This window comes from Chaetura pelagica, unplaced genomic scaffold (genome assembly GCF_000747805.2).
Source record: "Chaetura pelagica isolate M959 unplaced genomic scaffold, ChaPel_1.0 scaffold9, whole genome shotgun sequence".
Taxonomy (NCBI): Eukaryota; Metazoa; Chordata; class Aves; order Apodiformes; family Apodidae; genus Chaetura; species Chaetura pelagica.
Window position 1 is genome coordinate 864,286 of NW_009954494.1, and position 18,317 is coordinate 882,602.

Consider the following 18,317-nt stretch of genomic DNA (forward strand, 5'->3'; position numbering starts at 1 on the left):
TTTTCCCCCTGGTTCTCTGAGCCTAGTATGATTGTGTTCTGGCCTCTGTTGAAGGCTCCTCTGTGAGATGATAGTGGCAAACAATAGCTACTTTGCTTTCAGGATTGTCATGTTACTGGAAATCCTGGTCTGAGTTTATTCAGATAACCCTGATGTGCCTTAAGCTCAGCCCAGAAGGAACAGCTGTGAGGATTGTTCAGCCTACATCTTTGTAGGTGATAACAAGAAAGAAACATGGGAAAGAAAATTTTTTCTAATGCTGTCCAAGTAACTGAAGAGATTTATCACCCAAGTCAGTACTCCGACATTTCTCACTGGACTCTCACCCCTCTTCTTTTCCCAGAGTTATGCTGGAAGAACCTCTCTGGCTTTGTGGCTTCTTCTTAATCTTTCTACTGAAATGGAAAGTACCTGTACCTGCACCCTCACAAGCCCCACTGTGCCCATAAATCCCTGCTTCATTTAACTGTACTTACTAAGAGGCCAAGAACTTGTTACAAATCAGAGGGGCAGTCTGTCAGCAGTGTTGTTGCTGTGGATGTTCTGCGAGATGGCAGCACTGGTCAAAATTGCTGCTGAACGTCTACAAGAGGCTTGTACTCATGCCCTTTTGGGAAGAAGTTTCATATACAGTGTAGACTTTTCAGTGTCAAAATGTAAACTGTAGGTGGGAAACTTGGTGGTGTACTTTGGGGAAAACATCTGTGAGACTTCTGAGAATTTAGCTTTCCATTGCCTAAATAAATGCTCTTAAATTCAGTATTAGAGGGGGAAAATCTGTATCTGCCAGTGTGTCAAGTTTCTTCTTGTAAGAAGTATAACAACTGAGTGCCTGCTATTGTCCTTCTTTTAAAGCTTTCATAGTTCCCAACTCTCCTCCAACACTGACATTTGGTACATTAATTTGAGAAATGTTATATAAGTTTTAAGGATACAGCAGTTTCCTGGCTTGTAACTGGTGTGGACTGAGGGGGTTGGGAGGTGGGGAAATACAGAGCTTGCTGGGAGACAAAAAGCCTGCTTGAGCAGTTCTTTATAAGACATTTTTCAGACACTGTTCTGCAGTGCTTCTCTCACGGGGACTATTTTGAGTACCAAGTTTTCTCCTCTTTCTTCCCCCACCTGATTTATGTATACTGGTGTCTCATTGCTGGGAAAGAAAGAGTGGAGAGACAGTAGACAGCTGAAGTTACCTGTAGCAGGGGAAACGTGTGGCATGAAATGTGACATCAGGTTGTCACTTGCATTTTGGCAAAGAATTGTATATCTTCTACTGTGTATCTGTTTCATACTGATAAATGGTTAATTATTTTATCCTTAAATTAAGAACACACACATACTGTAGTTGATTGTAATACCTTAATTTCTGATTACAGTATATGTCTTTATATGTCATAGTTGGATATTAGTTGGTCTGCATGTTCTCCTGCAAGTAATTTTGCAGGAGGCCTGAATTAGTAATTGGGTTGTAGACATCTTGCTTATTGGTCTGCTCCCCAACTGCATTTCACTCACGTTTCCAAGCGCTGCATTAGACTTCTCACTTTCTAGCTTTTGGAGCAATTGCCTTAGCAAGTGTAAGTTTCTCTGTCCTGGAAAATGAGTGCTGCGATTTGACATGATTGTTGCCTAAGTTACTACTTTGCAGCAAAAGTGTAGAAGGAATGTTTTATTTTATTTACAGTAAAAAAAAAAGAAAAAAGAAAAAAAAAAGAAACGTCTGATAAGATCATCATCAGACTTTAGGTTTAAAATTATCAAATGGAATATGTTTACATAATTCATAATTCCATTTTGAAATTCTGTCATAAGATATTTTGGAGACCAAAAGCGTAGATAGCGTGAGAAAAGAGAAACTTGTGGTGGATAGATGTCCATCTGTTGCTGATTTGATTTGATTTTTTAATTTTATCTTTTTCTTCCAGTCAGAACAGTGAAGTTATCTAGGAATATTATCTAGCTCAGGAAGTCTTTCAGCTGACAAACATTAGAGGTTCAGGAGCATTACTGAGGTAAAGAGACATTTCACCCTGGTTCTTAGTTTCCTCTCTAAAAGCCTGCTCCTGTGTGTGGTTGGAGATAGGCTGCTAGAGGGGTATTTTAAATCTGAACCTGGAACTTCTTTAGGTCTTACAAAATAGGTAACAGTATCTCTGACGCTGGGTATACAAAAACACCATCACTGAAGCTTTAAGTTTTTAAGATTATGAATACTGAGGAGGTTACCTGGCTCTGGAAGTATCTAGCAGGTAAGAAAAATATTTTAGGGCTTCAATAAATTATTTATACATCTAAACCCCACACAAGTCCTGCTTGAGATCCTTATGTTTATTGGGGGAAGTGAGGAAAAAGGGAAGGAGTTGACAGGATTCTGGGGCAGGATCCAAATGGCCTTCTCTAGTTGAACTAGCTGAAGAAACACTTCCTTGAAATCCAGCCAGTTGTAAACTAGTACGATTGATCATCTTCCCACCTATCATCAAAGAACAGGCATGAATAAACAGAAATATATGCAGTATGTAACAAATGAAGTTCTACCCTTACTAAGATGATTTTCTTAAATGTTTTTTAGATGATGATAAATAGTTCTGATAAAGTGAACCTTCTCTTCAAGGGAGTAAACCCAATATTAGTATATGTAAAAAGTAGGCAGGTAGCCAGATGTTCTCATATGGTAAATTCAAAATTATGGAAATTGCTTTCTTTGCTCAAAGCTATTACAAAATATGATCTATGGAGACAACACAACTCTCTGACTGCTGACTGTTTAATTGAGAACAGCAGTTAGCCTCTTCCAGGCCTGTACCCTGGGTTGCCTTTAATTTGAATGGGATGTCTGACGTGCACCAGGCAGTAGTAGATTGGGATGGAGGGTAATTTAAGGATTGACTTTTGCTGTTTGCACTAAAGTAGAAGTTTCATCTAGGGTATCCATAGGATAGAATAGAGTGAAATAAAAGGCTGGTAAAGAGAATTGAGCCTTATTCCTAATGCTTGTGTGTAAAAGAGGATGTATTGAATATATTAAAGTTCCTTTGTTTAAGAACTTCATCAAATGGGGGATTGCTTTTTGCATGTAAGCTGTGTGTTAAATTACTTATTTTGTGGTGACATATGAGACAGAGGAAAAAGTATTAAACCTTTATGTGTGATGGAGGTGTGTGAGTGCATGTGGTTTCTTCTCAGACCATCAGTGAGATCTGGCATCTTGTGAAGGTATTTTCCATGTCAAAATACCATGTATACAGGCCAAAATGAAGGTAAAGAAAGATGGTGTCCTGGGGTCTAATGGCTTATGAAGAGCAGAGTACTTCTGTGTCATCTTCCTGGATGGAGGATCCTACAAAATATGATGGGAAGGGATCTCGGGAGAACACGCTTGGTCTTGCTGGCGTCAGCATTAAAAAGTATGCTAGAGCTGTTCCTAGGAGCTGTTGTCTGACCTGAAAACCAAGACTGGTGGAGTCTGGCTGTCCCAAGGAGTTAGTTTTAGTGCATTACTATCCCTAATGTTTTCCCTCATTGCCTTTGCTGTAACTCAGGTTTGTTACTGAGGACAGAAGTTCTCAGGGGGGGTGAAAAGCATTGTATTACTGCCTTCCTGGTATATAACAGTAGTGGAAGTTACTCCCCCCAGTCTTTATATCCTGCTGATTACCTTCTTTTACACATGACTTCTGTAGTTTCCATTACTTCCGCTTGATCCAGATCTCTCTTGAGCTGCAGTGCTGGACTGAGTTGGACTGACATGAGCCTTATTTGCATGGTTCTCTGCTCTGCAGATGGAACTGAGGTGTCTTGGTCTCTCCATGCACTGAAAACATCAGCCAAATCAAACTGAGGGGTCTCCTTTCCAGGAGTGGAGCCTAAAAGCTGAGTGCTGCAGTGTTCAGCTCAGTGGTGGTGGTGGAGTCTCTTGAGATGGAGCCCATAACCACAATGCTGAAAAGGGAAATGATCATTTAGTGCTGAGAGATGATAAGCAGATAAGGCCAGCAACAGTACTTATAAAATGCCAGTGAAACAAATTATTTAGAAACGTCTGTTAGTAGAAACTAATTGAATCCTGTGTAGACTGGAATATATAAAGCAAGATGCAGCCAAGAATTAATGAGAGAGAGTGAATTGGCATGTGGACCCCCTCATCTGTTTTCCTTCCCAAAATAGCCTGTTTCTAGGGCCAGGTTGGGTAGGAGTAGTATGATTGAACAGTTGGGCATTCAAATGTAGTGTGAGCATAATTATATTGAAGAACAATGACAACGTCATTGAATAGCTGTAGAAGGCTGCTACTACTCCTGCTTGGGTAGCACAGAACGCTTGATGGTTTGAGTAAAAGGAGGTGGTTCCACATGTTTTGGTGTTTAGTGGTCGTTGGTCACAGTCCAACCCATACTTTTCTGTTTTTAACAGTGATATTTTTGATGGTTGTGTTTGAAGTTCCACACAAAATGCAAATGCTGATAAGTTTTTCTGGTCAAAGTATGGGCTCAGAAGTCTCATCTGGGCCCAAATTCCAGTTTTGTTGTGTTGATAAGAATGGGATGAATCTGTTCAGCTGTGGTCCCTGAGAAACACACTGCAGATGTACCTCACCTCTGCTGCTGAAAAGTTCTCTCTCCTTTGCAGGAAGAGTATGCACAGGTGTACCTGTGGTTGTTGGGGCAAGGCCTGGACCATGCAGTAACCTGGGTGCTGGTCATTTTGGCTAGAGCCTTCCAGCAGCATTTTGCACCGTAATAATGACAACAACAGCAACAACATGCATTTAACTACCCTGCAAAGGTCTGCTGGCTAAGGGAGAAGATCTGGTCTCATTATTACTTTCTTTGTCTTTATTCCAACCTATCAGCACAGAAGCAGAACAGAGATCAGTACTATTGATAAATTATTGTAAAAATCGATCATTTCACTAAGCCAGCAAATGTAAACAACCCCTCTTCTTAAAAATCCTTTAAGGAAAAAACCAACAACAACAAAAAAAGCTGTAAAAGACATGCCAGATGGATGTTATTCCAATAGTAACATGTTGTATTGAAAATGTTAGAAGGAAAGGAATGCTAATCACTCAAAATTGCAGGCAGTGGGGTCATGAGGAAAGTACTGAACTGTAAAGGTTTTCCATTTGTGGGTTAGCTCAAATGTCTCTGATTTGACTAATGGATCATCAAAGGTGTTCTGGCTTGGACAAGCCAAGCTTGTTATCTGTCATGTATGTGATTTGTACATGTAAATGTTTACCCTAAGAAATTTATAGAGCTATGGTAGTGTCAAAGCACTCTCTTAAGGACCACTCTCATTTTTATTTAAAGTAAATATTTTTGTTGGATGATAAACTACACATAATTCAAGGGAGCCTGGAATAAGATAATTCTTTAATTGCTCTTATTGCATGTGCATTTTCTGCTGAAATATCTTATGTGATTTTTTAAGTTCTTGACCTAATAACAATGCAATTTTTAAAAAGTCGTTTTAAAAGCCATCTAAGATTGTTTTAAAAGCTTGTTTTAAAACTGGAGCAGTGAAGAGGAAGAGTTTTCTTAGAATTGAATACAGAGGTGTTACACTAGGAAAAGAACACAGATGATAACTGAGCCAATTCTTTGGAGTCTTACTAAATTAAACCTCCGAAGTGCTGGGAAGCCTGCAGTTTTGTCCTTGTCATAGAAGAAAGTAGCTTAGTATTGTAGTTATCTCATTTTCCATTGTAATAAAACCTTGAGCAAATCCAACTGATGTATTTTATCAAAAGGGAATGAACTGCCTGTGAGGTGGATTTTACTTTTTGTTGATCGACTTTTTTCTTCTTCAGGTAAAATGGAACCTTTTTGTCACTGCTAAGTTATTTTATTTTATTTTATTTTTAGCTGATAAATTTAGACGGAAACTGGAAGAATTGGAGAAAGAGAAAGATTCTTTAAAATTTCAGCTTCCTTCAAGGCATCCTTCAATTAGCAGCTTTTTGGATAGGTTTGTTGCCCAAGTTCAAGCAGCACTGCGTTGGACGGCTGATAATCGGTAAGTTGGTTGGTTCTTTTTTATGTAAAATGCACTTTTCTGTTTCTTAAACAGCAGAATGCAGCTTATGAGTAATTGAAATAAATGGTTTTAAGGTCGTTCTAAGATATCAACATGGAGGTTCTTTATGAACACCCAACACTCTCCCCACTCCTATTTAATTTAATTTAATTTAATTTAATTTAATTTAATTTAATTTAATTTAATTTTATTTTATTTTATTTTATTTTATTTTATTTCTACAATTCTTTCAGAATTGCCCAGAAAAACATTGATCATGATGAACTGGTGAATTAAGTGGAACTTCTCCTACTGATGTTGAGTGGGAATGGATTTGAATCCTTGACATGGCAGTTGAGTGTACAACAATGCTGCTTTAGCAAGGGTTCCCTGTGGAGTTAATTCTGATGCTTGTTTTCAGGCAATGAAAGGATATTTAAATATAAAGTAAAAGAGATTTTTTTTTTTTTTTATATGCTTAGATCTTTGGGAGATTTCTTTTATGCTTCACTTGTTAAGTGGCAGTAATGTGCTCAGCACTGTAAACAGTCATAAAAATAAATTCTAAGCCTTCTCTTGAAGGGATAACTTCAAAGATTGGGGGAAAGTGTGAATGACCCAAGGGAGGTAGTTAGCTTAGGAAGAAAAAGTTGTCTCTGTTTCTGGGTCTTTCTTCAGCTATGCTACTGGTTACTGTTGTTAGAAGAGGATTCTTCAGAGGTATGGGAAGCTATTCTCAAATGCAGTAGCACAAAGGAAAGAAGAAAAACCTCATTTTCTGTCAGCTTGTACATATAAAGGCTGCAGTGTGCTAGTCAATGCCTTTGGGTATAATTTTGATATACATGAAAATTAGATAAAATGAGTACAGATATAGGATTTTATTACAAAATTTGAGACTTTTAAGGATATTTTTAGACTCTATAGGATTTAGTAATGAGGCTAGTTAAAGCAAACTTCACTGAAAGGTGTTTCCTTCTGCCTTCTGAGGCCTTAAGAAGCTGTTTTACCTTTCCTTAAAGATTGGTATGCAGCACTCTCTATTTTGTCATTAAGAAGTGTTCATTATGTGCATTAATTTATAATAACGATTTTGGCTTTAGAGGTGGTGTTGTCTTTGATGCCATAGAAGTTGAACCATTAAAGCATCCTTGAACTACATAATCTTCTTATTTTTTTTCCTATGTAATGTCTAGATGTTATATTTTTATATATAAAATACATATAATATTTATAGAAATATACATTTATGAAAGTATTCCTGTTCTTTGGATGGTTATATCTGTAACTCTTTTTTTTGTACAGGTCTGAGGGCAGTGCCATTCTTCAGGGTCAGATGAATATCCTTTTCACTTTTCTGTCTTTTGCACACTCACTTTTTTTGAGCTTGAGTTTGACTTGTTGCTTTTTCTCACTTCATTCTTGCAGCCTTTCACACCACTTTGTCTGTGGTCTGGCTCTCTTGTTAATGCTGCAACTGTACCCTTTGTTCTCTACAACAGTGTTTTAAGTTCTTCTGTTCAATGGTAATTTTAGGTAGTACAGGGTGCAAAACGTGACCACTTCTTCAAGGAAATGTGCAGGCTTCAGTTTTTATTTTCATTTTTAATTAGAACAAAACCAATATACCCAAGATTTATTTTTTTCACCTGGAAAATTAAAAATATGGTCAGACTAGCCCCAGAAGACGAGATTATTGCATTTTTTCTGTAGTCAAGCCAGCCTCATCTTTTTGCAAATAGCTTTTAAAATGAAAAGTATTTGTGGCAGGCTATTTATTTATTTTTTTTTAATACATGAGACTAAAATTCATTCCCCAGTTTTGTTTTACTTCATCAAATTATGAGATGAATATTTAGGTGAAGACATTCAGTTGACACAGGATACTAAAGACAAGTGGTAGGAGCCAGATTTGGTTACGTTTAGGTTAGGAACAATACAGTGTTTGTGCAGTATTCTCACCAAGTTTGGTGAGATCACAGAGATCTTCCTGTTTCCTCAATACCAAGTAGGCACGAACATGGGATTTCCAAGACGGTTCTGAGAATAACCTATGTTTATCATGGAATATTTCTTATATTTTGGCCAGCCACTCCAAAATTTCTACTGCATGCAGCTCTCAGAAAGATGCAGCTCTGACTAAGAGAAAGTGACTTTGGAGTTGAGAGGTGTGGGCTGTTGGAGCCACAGCAATATGTAATGATTGTAAGGCACATAGATGGTAGTGGCCTAGTAACTCATAATATGGGTGTCTCTTTGATTTATTTTGTTATTACAGAAATACACTGTCATTATGTCTCTTTTGTCTAAGTATTAATGCCATTTATTTTAGTGTCAGGGTTTTATTTTGATTTTTCAGTACATTCTTAAGTCCACAGGGAGGGAGTAAAGCATGCGTGTCTTCTGATGGCCTGGCAGAAGAGACAAGAACCTCTTGTTGAACAGCTGTGCATGGGGGCGATAATTGTGTAGTTAATCATGCTTAAATCAGACTTGTGATGCATGTCTTGTATGTGGCATGGATGTATTTGCTTTGCAAGATTACGATGGGAAACCGTGCTTCAAAAATCTTTTGTTTGATGCAGAGTATTTTTTTTTAAGCAAGATATTGAAGTGCATCTGTACCCTTCATGTGGAAATGTACGCGCTTGTCTTCAGAGGTGGACATAGAAGTGCCATTGGCCTTGCAAGCGTGCATGCCCTCATGCAGGGACACACAAGACAAAATAGGTTTACATTGTTTGCAGGTGCTTTCTGAGAGGCTGATGATAGATTGATACTGCATGTAATGCACGGATTACCTTGGGGTCCAATCGTGCAAAAATTTGCATCTGAGGGTTGTACCAGCCACCGACCACTGTGAGGAACCCCACTGACTGCGATTTTGAAAGAACTCGCTGTACATGAGAGAAGTAAAATTTGGCATCATGGAGCAAACACTCCAGATGATCTCTAATGTAGTCTTCAAAAGATGACAGAAACTGCAAAAGTGGCTTCAGCAGGTTTCTAAACTTCTGTCTAAAAGAGATTTTTCTCTTTATTGATAGAAATTACATGCCTTAATTTTGTCTCTTTCAAGGCAGTGATGGATAAATTTCTGAAACATGTAAAAGCTGGGGGAAGCCTTAAGCTATACAAGTTTTCTTTTTTCCTTCTTCTGCATGTTGTAAAAACAGTGTAAATGTTTGACATGATAATAAATGAAGATAAGCCAAGGAAAAATCTCTTGTTCTCTAACTGTATCTGTTTAAGATGTAATTATTCTGGTGATGGAGTGCTATGTTGCTGAAGGTAACATGTAGTGTTCTGATATATTTAATCTTTGAGTTGATACTCAGCTGTAACACTAACTTTTAGCCTTTGTCATTTTTTTCAAAGGATTAGACAGGAAGAAGCCCAGCTTTGGCATGGAAATGAACATAGACTTTTGAGATCCACTTACCAGGAGAGGATGCAGGTTTTGGCCACAAAACGAAATCAACTTTTTCAAGAAAAGAAATGTTTACAGGTAACAGGACTGCAAAGTTGTTTATAAGAACCAGTGCCGCGTAGGGAAGAGCTTGTAAGCTGTCACACAGAATCAAATAAATTTATTGTAATAGTGACTTTGCTTCTGTGCAGCAATTATAGCCTTGGCTGTGGTCCAGTTGATAATCTAAGTGATGATTGGAGATGGCAGCCACAGGAGTTGTGTTAATCTCATTACAGAGAAGCAGAACTGGAAAGCTCTGTGGCTTGTGTGTGTGCTTTAGCTTTCCTCATTATCTTTTTAAGTGTGCTTTATGTTCTAATTTGATATTTTAATATTTCAATGATCTTCAGAGGTTTTTATTTGAAGGAAAGAAGTTTTGAAGGAAGCAATCTTTCATAAATTTCTGAATAGAATTGACTATAAATACATGATTTACCAGCTTTTGTTCCTGAAAGATGATTGATGCATTTCATAAGGATGAAGGAATCATCGTGGAGCAGTTGGCAATTGCCAACAATAACTTTACACTGACACGTGATGTCACAACGTGGTAATTTGGCAAATTAAATGTTTTTAAGATGGCTTCTGTCCAATTTTAAATCTGCAAGCCTTTTAACCAAAATGTAGCTGTTTCTTTTCACTGTCCTTCAAAAATTTCAGTTTAGTGTCTAGTACAAGTCTTTGTTCCATCTGTATTTAAACCTCAGCAGCATGACATCTTAAGAGAGCTAGTAGGTCTATTATTCTTTTTTTTTTTTTTTTCTCTGGGGTCTTGTATTTAAATGTCTTTATTTTTTAATGCTTTTCCTCCTTTGGTGAATCAGTCACTGTAATAGTCTGTGTGTTTGTATACACAGAAATACATGTATCTATCTAAATGAGAAAGAAGTTGAGAAAAGCATCTTAGATGGCCATTGCAAAACCTTACTTACATGAAGAAATGTCTCTTCTATTTTTTTTTTTTTTTTTTTTTTTCTCTGGGGTCTTGTATTTAAATGTCTTTATTTTTTAATGCTTTTCCTCCTTTGGTGAATCAGTCACTGTAATAGTCTGTGTGTTTGTATACACAGAAATACATGTATCTATCTAAATGAGAAAGAAGTTGAGAAAAGCATCTTAGATGGCCATTGCAAAACCTTACTTACATGAAGAAATGTCTCTTCTATCCTAGTCATAACCTTTTGTATTGTTTGGATTTATTTCATCAATGTATAAGAGGAGACATAATGTAGTTCAACATTTTCAGTGCCCAGAAAACTATTGTTGCTAATCTAGACATCCAACCAGTCACTTCAAGCTTTACAATTGAAAAGTGCTGTACTTAAGACTCCGTGTCAGCTACTGTTTTAATACTTGCTCCAGGTGAATCTTTGTTCTTATGTAGTTATACTAGGGAAATAATGAGCTGCACTGTTATTCAGGCATGCTGTTTATGAGCATTTCATCAAAACTGTAATGAATTCAAGGTTCTGAAGGAGGCTGACCAGTGATGTTTGGTGGCTTCCAGCATTACTTAGGGATTGGTCCTGCCCAAACTATCACATTATCTGAATTAACTGTTTTTATTTTTTTTTTTTTTTACTTAGACCTACTTTACATTTCTTTTCATAGAATCATAGAATCATTAAGGTTGGAAAAGACCTGCAAGATCATCAAGTCCAACCATCAGCTCTATACCCCTGTGACCACTAAACCATCTCCTGAAGCACCATGTCTACCTGGTTTTTTGAACCCCTCCAGGGATGTTGTCTCCCCCCCCTCCCTGGGCAGACTGTTCCAATGCCTCCTCACTCTTTCTGTGAATAAATTTTTCCAGATACTAATCTGAACCTCCCATGGTGCAACTTGACCCCATTTCCTCTTGTCATATCACTAACCACCAGGGAGAAGAGGCCAACACATGCCTCACTACAACCTCCTTTTGGTTAGTTGTAGAGAGCAGTGAAGTCTCCCCTCAGTCTTCTCTAGGCTGAACAGCCCCAGCTCCCTCAGCCTCTCCTCATAGGATCTGTTCTCCAGACCCCTAATAGCTTACTTGCCCTTCTCTGCACCCTCTCCAGAACCTCAGTGTCCTTGGCCCATCAATCAAGCCTGTCCAGATCCCTCTGCAAAGCCTCCCTGCCCTGAGACACATCAACACTCCCACCCAACTTACTGTCATCTGCCCTCTATCCCCTCATCCAAATCATCAATAAAGATGTTAAACAGGAGTGGCCCCAGCACTGAGCCCTGGGGAACACTACCTGTGACTGGCTGCCAACTGGATTTAACTCCATTGAACACAACTCCTTGGGTCCAGCCATCCAGCCAGTTTTTAATCCAGCAAAGTGTGTGCTCATCCAAGCCACGAGCAGCCAGCTTCTATAGGAGAATGCTGTGGCAAACTGTGTCAAAGGCCTTTCTGAAGTCAAGGTAGAGAATATCCACAGGCCTTCCCTTGTCTGATAAGCAGGTCACCCTGTCACAGAAGGAGGTCAGGTTGGTCAAACAGTATCTGCTCTTCATGAACTCATGTTGTCTGGGCCTGATCATCTGGTTGTCCTGGATGTACTGCATAATGGTACTCAGGATGATCTGCTCCATCAGCTTCCCCAGTACTGAAGTAAAACTGTCAGGCCTGTAATTTCCTGGATCATCCTTCTGTCTCTTCTTCTTTATATGGGGGCTACGTGGCTGATTTCCAATCTGCTGTTACCTCTCCAGTCAGCCAGGACTGCTGATAAATGATGGAAAGTGGCTTGATGAGCACCCTTGCTAGCTGTTTCAGCACTCTTGGGTGCATCCCATCTAGCCCCACAGATTTGTGCACATCTATATGGTGGAGCAGGTCACTGACCATCTCTTCTTGGATTGTGGGGGGGCTACTGAATAAGTTTCCTTCTGCCCTCTCTCCTATTGGTTCTGCATTTGTCTTCAGGGATTTAAGAGCCTTTGATGGTATCTAGATGTTTTTACTGCAGTCTGTACTTCAGGGAGAACAGCAGCCCATAAGTGAATCTGGAGATTTACAATGAGTAGTGGTTAGCTGTCCTGTTAGAAATCTCAGTTTAAACTCAGATCTACAAAGTAAAACTCCAGCTTCTGCTTAGTGAGCTGAACATCATCTGCTGCTCCATGCCGAGACTTTAAATTCTTTTTATCTGTCTCTGGTGACTGACCAGGAGCACATTAAAGTCTTCTTGGCATTTCTGGAAAAGAATCTGAGAGAATTCCAATTCACTGAGTAAAATCTCTGTTCTCCCAAAAATGCCTGTGAACTATTCCCGAACAGAACAGCTTTCTCTGTGTGCTTCTGATATCTATTTATGTTGTAAAAACATTTCAGCGCTAAAAGCGTGTTTGTAAAACCAAATTCTGTTCATCTCCCTTTTCTGTTCCCATGTTAAGATGCTTTTTGCAGGGATTGCAACCAGTATGAATGTCTTTGTATCAAGTATAGCCTATTAAGATTTTGGCAGTATTCCCAAACAAGTAACACAGAGACAGAATTGTCCTTTGTAAGCATTAAAAGCCTGATTTGAGACTGAAAGAAACAAAACTGGTGTTTTTGGCCTGCTGACCTTTCTGTCCTTGACAAATGCCTGTGGGTTGAAACATGGGCCATTCTGTTCTTTTCTCGCTAAATATAAAACCAAAAAAGGAGGAAAATAATGGAATAATCTAATGTGCAGCACTAATATAGGTTTAAACTTTTGAGCCAGTCAGCCTTTTAACATGCAAGGACTGCTTATTTGCTTAAGTGATACTGAAGAGAGCTTGTTGCAGTGCAGCAAACCTGAAAATGTGTTTGTTGACAAAAGGAGCGCTGGTGAACTAAACTTCACTTCAACTACGTTGAAAACATTAAAAGAACATTAAGGTTTCCAAGACTAGAACTCAAAAGCAAAGAAATGCCAGTCAGTTAGCCATGCATAATTTGGATTTCTTATTAAAGTATTTATATGAGCATGCCTTTCTTTCCTGAATCCCTGCCTCATACATTGCTGAAGATGAAAAGATATTTAGAATGCCATTTTATGTTTGTAACTCAGTGTTTGGCCCCAGAACTCTTTTAGCCACACAAACTCTCTTTTGGATGCAAATTTATTAATTTGTGAATGGGCTCTTTTTACATCATTAATCAACATAGCATCTGAGGGATTCAAAACCACTTAATTTTATCTCTGTAGCATCACTTTAGGTGAAGAGATGTTCTTATTGCCATTTTACAGATAGAGAATGAAGAAGTGAATTACCATGAAAAGCTATGGTTGTTTCTACTGTCAGTTTTGTGAATGCCTAGTTATTTGCCTGAAAAAGGTTGTGGAATTTATTCATTTTTTTCTTTAATTTTTCTTAATACCTGGATAGAATATGGTCAAAGCATGGAATTATGAGCTTTGATTTCTGTCAAGAGTCTAGAGACAGCAAGCAATTCAGAGACCCTTCTTGTTGGTTGTATTTAAGATAGAGAACATTCAGTCTGTGGCTGCATGTGAATGTAATGGTATAAGTGGCTTGGAAAGCCACTTTAAGAAAGACTGTAAGAAATGTAGAAATAAAATAGATTTCTCCAGTGTGGCATTCAACTGCTTCAATAACAAGTAGTACTTCTTTGATTTATATAATTTTTTTTAAAATTAATTTTTCCAATTTGGGGCAAAAGGAGCCAAGAGCCATATATGAAATAACATTATTAACTCAGCAACCAAGACTCCTTCATGAAATGTTCCTTCCTTGGCTACAAGGTACCTGTTGCTTTTTAAGGAGAAATTAGAACATGCCCTTTAAAAAAACACCAGTATCATAACATACAGGGTTTGAACTTCTGGCAAGATGAGTGCAACTGAGGTTGAAGCTCTGGTCCTTTTCAGTCAAGGGAGGATTTTTGTGCTTTAATTAAAAATTAATAATCAAAAGGACTAGACAAGGAGTTAGTGATTCACCAGCTGCATCCTATGCAGGGATATTCTGCAGGAGGACAGAGAGATAGTTGATCCCTCTAGCTGCCAGTCTGGAGCAAGATTCTGTTGTCGTGGTTGAACTGAGTTCTTGGGTTTTTTGGGAAAGTTTTTGACTGGGGAAGTACATGTGTCTTTTAAGCATAAAAGGTGACTGATGGTGTTGGAAGAGAAACCTGAAATTTGCTATTGAAATGGAGGTGAGAAGTTTCAGACTGTGGAAACACTAGAGTTTCTAGATACATCAGGCATAAGAAATTTTGCATGACAACAAAATAACTTCTCATTTATTGTTGTGCTAAGTTGAACAACCTTACTAGAAGAAGAGGTGTTTCTTCAGCAGGCTTCATAGTAAACTCAGGTTTCTGTTTTATACAGAAAGAAATTGAAGACCTTCGAGCAAGACTGGCTTTATTAGAAGCAAAAGATGAACAACTAAGAAAAGAAATTGAAGAAGAAGATAGGCTTATTCACTCACAGGACTGTGAATTGACTGCTTTACTTGGCTGCGTTTCTTTGAGAGAACTACAGGAAATAAGCAAGGCTGTGGATGACATGTTAGCATCCTCCTATCAAATTCAGTTCAGTCTGGAACTGCCAGGGACAATAAAGAGGTATTTGAATTTCAATATGTTGTCCGTGATGTAGAGTTGTATCTTCCCAATGTACCGTTGAATTGGCTGTCAGTTGTTTCCTCTATAATTGTGCCAACTGATTGTCTGGATTCAGAGACTTAAGTATTTTCTAAGAACAGTTGTTGAAGTTCTAATATTAACATATTTGCTCAGTAAGGAAGACTTTGTAGTTATTTGAAGGTCTTGCACTTTTTGTTATGGTAAACAGCTACCTGCAGAAAACACATACATCCATCAACTGTTAATACCTATAATAAATTTAAACTATCTCTTGTTAACTGGTGGAATTTTTTTCACAGCTTGATAATGAAGTAATTACAACATATTTCTCACAGCTTGAGAGTGTATACTAGGCACCATCCAAATAATTATTAGAGATGCTTCTTGCTTCAGTTAACACTTTGATGTGATGAGTGTTAGGCTCAGACCATGGACTTAAGGTAGTGGAGGAAGGGTTATAGCAGGAAAGCTTTTGGAATACCTACAGCTAAATGCACAGCATATGGTACTTTAAAATGGAAAAGTAGCTACTCTTGGTAACAGTTTGTAAATAACTTCATCTTTATTTACAAAAGCAATAAAAGAGCTTCAGGGCCTAAACTGTACTGGCAGTCCATGGGACACTGGTGATAGAACTTTGAAAGTGTTACAGCTGCAGTGTCACCAGGGCAAAATAAAATTAATGTTTATTCTAAGTTGCATTTATTTCAGATAAGCAATAACTATGTTGCTTGCAATTTTGTTCTCCATGTTTACTGGATTTAGTTTGGTTATATTAACGTTTGTGAGAAATTGCTGCTCATGTGTGCTAATTTATACAGACTTTCTTGAAGTCAGCAGAACATTTTGTAGAGGAAATATTCCTCTCTTCTGAGATTTGTTTAAAGTTTTAAATGAGGTTATGGGACATAGTTTCTTAACTTTAGTTTGTTTTAATGGTATCTTCTACCTGTGTTTCTCAGATTGAAGAATAAAAGGTCTCAATCTGTGAACAAGTGTGCTTTGATTTAAGATTAGATTTTTGAGATTTCTTTCTGCTGACATTGCTGATGCATCATTTGATTTGCACTTAACTCTTTAGGAAATAATTTATAGATGAGTTAAATTTGTACTGGTGCAGGAGACACTTTAGAGTTCTTCAGTCACTGGCACCATTAATAGCAAATCAGTTGAGGGAATACAGGCATTCATTATTTGATGTGGGTTCAGAACTTTAATCTAGGTTTAGAATTAATTTCCTGTCTGTTAATTTTAAAAGATGCTTTGAATGGAACTTTTCTGTTTTAGATTTATTTGTTGATCAGCTTTGTGTCACCAGGGCCAATGATCAGGTGCTTCTACTCTCTTTGCCATAGCTGGATTTTCCCTATTGCAAATGGGGACAAATGCATGCTTGTTTGGGCTGCACAAGTAAGCACACTTAGCGGGCATCTGTGACAGCCTTTGGGAACAGTTTATATCTCCTATATCATGTTATAGTTGTGTGCTTTTGTCAAATCCCAAAGCCTTTTCTGACCAGATCTACTGGCAATGATGTAGATGCCCACCTATGGCATGGTCACATGGAAACAAGAGTCCTTGTTTTAGAATGTGGAAGCTTCAGAACGTGGGTCCTCTGAAGCCTGTCTGGATCTGAACCTACAGCCTCAGAGCAAGCTCTTACCTGCCAAGAATTTCTGTGGCCTGGAAGGGAGTGTGTTTCATCACAGTTCTTAACCTGGACCTTAATGTATCCAGGAATGCAAAAGCAGAAATCTGGCAAAAGGCCAAAAGACTAACAGGCGAGGGGAGATCTGACTCTAGGAGAGTGAAAGTGGAGAGGATTAATGGTTATAGCACTCAGCTCAGATAAGAGAGAGACCTAGTGGCCGTGGTTGTTGAGGGAGCTGGCAACTATTCATCGATGAAGTGCTATTTTTTTTTTCCCTTCTTCTTCCCAACTTAAAAGCTAAATGAGTTGGTAGAAATGGCTCTAGAGGTTCATAAACTGTAGTGTGTCTGTAAGATACACCTTCATCTTCCCTCCTCCACACAGATGCAGTGAAGCTAAAAGCCAGGTTTCTGTCCCAGGATAAGTGACATAACTAGAAGGTTACTAGGAGAAGGGCAGCAGGTGGTGCTTCTTCTTTCTTCAGCCCTTCAGACCTATTTATGATGTGGCAATAAGGCTGCTTGTATTTCAAACTGCATGTGCGTGCCTGCCATTCCCAACTGCCCAGCTAGGCCTTCAGAAATAGAGTGCACTTGCCCTTCCTCTGAGATCTGCTTTTCTCCTTTCAATTTAGGAGCTAACTGGCTGATGCAGTCTTTCAAAGAAGCAAAAGGTACCACTTGCTGCCTATTCAGCAGCTTCTTTCCTCTCTGCAGGAGATGGTGGCTCTGAATTAAAAACACCTGGTAGGTGTTTCCTCTACATGATGTGGCTTCTTGGTCTAGTAAATCTCATTCAAAATCTACTTGTGTTGTATATGATGTGCCTGCTGCTGTAGTGAAAAGTGCACAAGCTGCCTTGGGAGCACAGACTGAAATCTCCAGTCCAGCTGTGTGCTGCAACCACTTGACTTTATGATGTAGCCCCTTCTTTGCCTTTGGTTCTCAAACCTCTGTCCCAGACCACCTGCTACTTCAGGTGGCTGAAAGCAGCTCAGAGCAGTGCTTGTGTGATGATCAGCAGGCACATTTCCAGCATGGATTCTCTGCCACTCCTTGCTTTCAGGTCAGGATGTATATCCAGAAAGGCTGAGGGGAAGACTATTGTTCCTAAAATAGTTACGCTTAATTAGCAGTGAGAGTTAGGCTCACTGTTAAACTAAGCAAAGGGCTGCGAGGATGATCTGAGGGCTGGAGCACCTCTTCTCTGAAGACAGACTGAGAGAGTTGGGGTTCTTCAGTTTAGAGAAAGGAAGGCTCCAAGGAGACCTTATTGTGTCCTGCAAAAAAGCTGGTAAGGGACTTTTTAGGATGTTGGATAGTGATAGGACTAAGGGGAATGGATCAAAACTAGAGGTGGGTAGTTTCAGATTAGACATTAGTAAGAAGTTCTTCACCATGAGGGTGGTGAGACACTGGAACAGGTTGCCCAGAGAGGTGGTGGAAGCCTCATCCCTGGAAGTTTCCAAGGCCAGGCTGGATGGGGATCTGAGCACCCTGATCTAGCAGGAAGTGTCCCTGCCCATGGCAGCAGGGGTGGAACTAGATGGTCTTTAAAGTCCCTTCCAACCCTAACAATTCTATCCTACTTCTACATCCAGT

At 38.8% G+C, this 18,317-nt stretch overlaps 1 protein-coding gene across 1 annotated transcript in view; it reads left to right on the forward strand.

Annotated features, from left to right (window-relative positions):
* Positions 1 to 18,317, forward strand: part of DISC1 (disrupted in schizophrenia 1) — a 176,460-nt gene that overhangs the window by 33,204 nt on the left and 124,939 nt on the right. Inside the window, 3 exon segments of the mRNA XM_010004550.1 lie at positions 5,868 to 6,018; positions 9,397 to 9,526; positions 14,809 to 15,044. Coding sequence (XP_010002852.1) covers positions 5,868 to 6,018; positions 9,397 to 9,526; positions 14,809 to 15,044 — 517 coding nt within the window.